The sequence below is a fragment of the Zerene cesonia genome, chromosome 9, assembly GCF_012273895.1.
Source record: "Zerene cesonia ecotype Mississippi chromosome 9, Zerene_cesonia_1.1, whole genome shotgun sequence".
Lineage (NCBI taxonomy): Eukaryota > Metazoa > Arthropoda > Insecta > Lepidoptera > Pieridae > Zerene > Zerene cesonia.
Window position 1 is genome coordinate 219,398 of NC_052110.1, and position 2,352 is coordinate 221,749.

Here is a 2,352-nt window from a genome sequence, read left to right on the forward strand (position 1 = left end):
CTATTTTAATGTTGACTTTCAACATAAATCCCATCAAGTAAAGGATGGAATTTATGTTGAAACTCAAATTTCACTCACTTTCGTAATAAATAATAAATACTTTTATACATATTTCCTATACAACATGAACGAGTTTCATAAAATGTATACGTTCGATGAGATATAGAATTATTCAGACAAAAAAAGTTGTTTTTTCACATACAGAACGCTATTTTAGCAAGTTTTTTTTTACATGCATTTAACATAACCATGAAAACTGTGTACATAGAGCTGTATTTAGTTTTCAAACATCCTATACACGATCGACTCACCAGCCTGGTAGTGGTCCTCGACCACCACCACCCGGCCGCCGACGGCCCGCGCGTGCCGCACCACGGCCGCCTCGTCCAGCGGCTTGATGGTGAACGGGTCCAGCACCCGCGCCTCAATACCTGCACAATCACGTACATAAAATACCTCATTTTATATAACCTACCTGCTGTACTATACATGGCAGCAACAAAGAATTTTGATAGAATATATAGACTACTTATTATATCTGAGTAAAGTCAGATATATTTTCCGAAAATCATGTTATATGCCATGCTCCACTTAAGATATTTAATTGTAACGAGGGGTGCGCGCACAAAATTGTTTCGGAAATACAAATGACGAACCGTCCTGCTGCAGCAGCGCGGCGGCGGCGAGCGCCTCGTGCAGCGTGACGCCGGCGCCCACCAGCAGCACGCTGTCCTTGCCCGACTCGCGCACCACCTTCGCCTCTCCCACCTAGTGCATAAGACACAATTTTAAGTACACATATTTTTGATACACTATCAACTATTCTTTAAAAATTTTCATTCCAACTGTTAAAGTAAATTTATTGACAAATGAAATATGCGGAAACTGATAACACTTCAGTTTAGTGTTTATTAAACACATTATATTCAAATTACGTGCGCAGGCCATTAATTGGTATTGACAAGAGAGTCGGCTGGCGGTTTGTTTCCTTGTTCGATACTAGATGGCGCTTTGATTAGTTATTATTATAATATTTACTTATTACAACACTAACAATTATTTCTAAAGCTTATGCAGGTCTAGAGAGACTATGCAAATTTATCCAACTAAGCGAGTGAACACATAAACTATAATGATACGAGTAATGTGATTTGGCCCAAAGGATTGGGGCACGGGGCGCGGGGGCGCACCTTGAAGACGGCGTCGTTGGGGTAGATGACGGGCGTGTTGGGGCGCGAGGTGCGCAGGTAGCACACGCCGCGCGTGTTGGCCGCCAGCTCCACCGCGCGCTCCGTCGACACCGCGTCGCTGCAACGGACACACATACTCTGATCACCACCTGTACTATACCATTTTACATCGCGAATCATCACATTAGGTTGAGCCTACGACATTATGAGACCGCCTCCTTGGTTTAATAACCTCCTTACTCCTTGGTTTCATGTTCGATTCCCGGTGGGAAAGGACAAAGGAAGAAATGTCTCGGTCTGGCAGGACACAGAAGGCTGATCAACTACTTGTCCATAAAGAAAATCGATTAATGAAACAGATGTACATCATTTGCCCCACACCCCACTAGGGGACACGGGACTTCACTTGTATGATATTATGAAGCATTTTATTACTATGTACAATTGTATTGATTTTAAATTAAATACAACAAAAGAAAGATAATGTAATCTCTGAACAATAATAACAGTTCTGTCAGTAAAATAAATTACACTCACACACATTTGGGATTGCTAATTCCTAAAAATCATACCTAAATGATATGTCATAGAATATATCTTTAATCTATGAAATAACGAAAACATTTGTATAGATTCAAAAGAACAATTGTGTGAGTGTTACTGCCCACAGCAGCCAACGGTGGTTGTGTGAGTACGACAAACACTTTGCTTTGGCACCTGTAGCTAGAGGGTGGTATTGGACACACACTCTTCTTATAATTACTGGGTGCAAAAGGTAAAGTGTTTCGTTACGTAACGCGTTACATCGCCAGTCTCTAACGTATGCGGTTAAATCAGTTGAAGTTAGCTCATCTGTCGTGCATCTAGAGACACACGCGTTTTTTTAATTATTTTATTACATAATAAAAATAAAATAAGAATAAATCATTTATTTATTTCTCTTCACAATTCACAATCATCTAACTACTATGTAGATAGCACGTACAAATGTAATTAATAAAATAAATTGTTAAATTTGGAGGAACCGGTGTTTGAATTGGGTCGTAACCGGTGTCACGAGTCATAACGAAAATATGTTTCACAATATACTAAAGATTGAGGTGACTCTGTGAGACAGTGATGTAAACATAAAAATTACATTACGTGTTAAGTTTTACAATAC

General features: G+C 39.7%; 1 protein-coding gene across 1 annotated transcript in view; it reads right to left on the bottom strand.

Moving 5' to 3' along the window:
• Positions 1-2,352, bottom strand: part of LOC119828968 (transketolase-like protein 2) — a 13,866-nt gene that overhangs the window by 1,190 nt on the left and 10,324 nt on the right. Inside the window, exons 10-12 of the mRNA XM_038351310.1 lie at positions 1,191-1,308; positions 657-768; positions 312-431 (exon numbers count right to left, since the gene is read on the bottom strand). Of these exons, the coding sequence (XP_038207238.1) occupies positions 312-431; positions 657-768; positions 1,191-1,308 (350 nt within the window). The remainder of the gene's footprint in view (positions 1-311; positions 432-656; positions 769-1,190; positions 1,309-2,352) is intronic.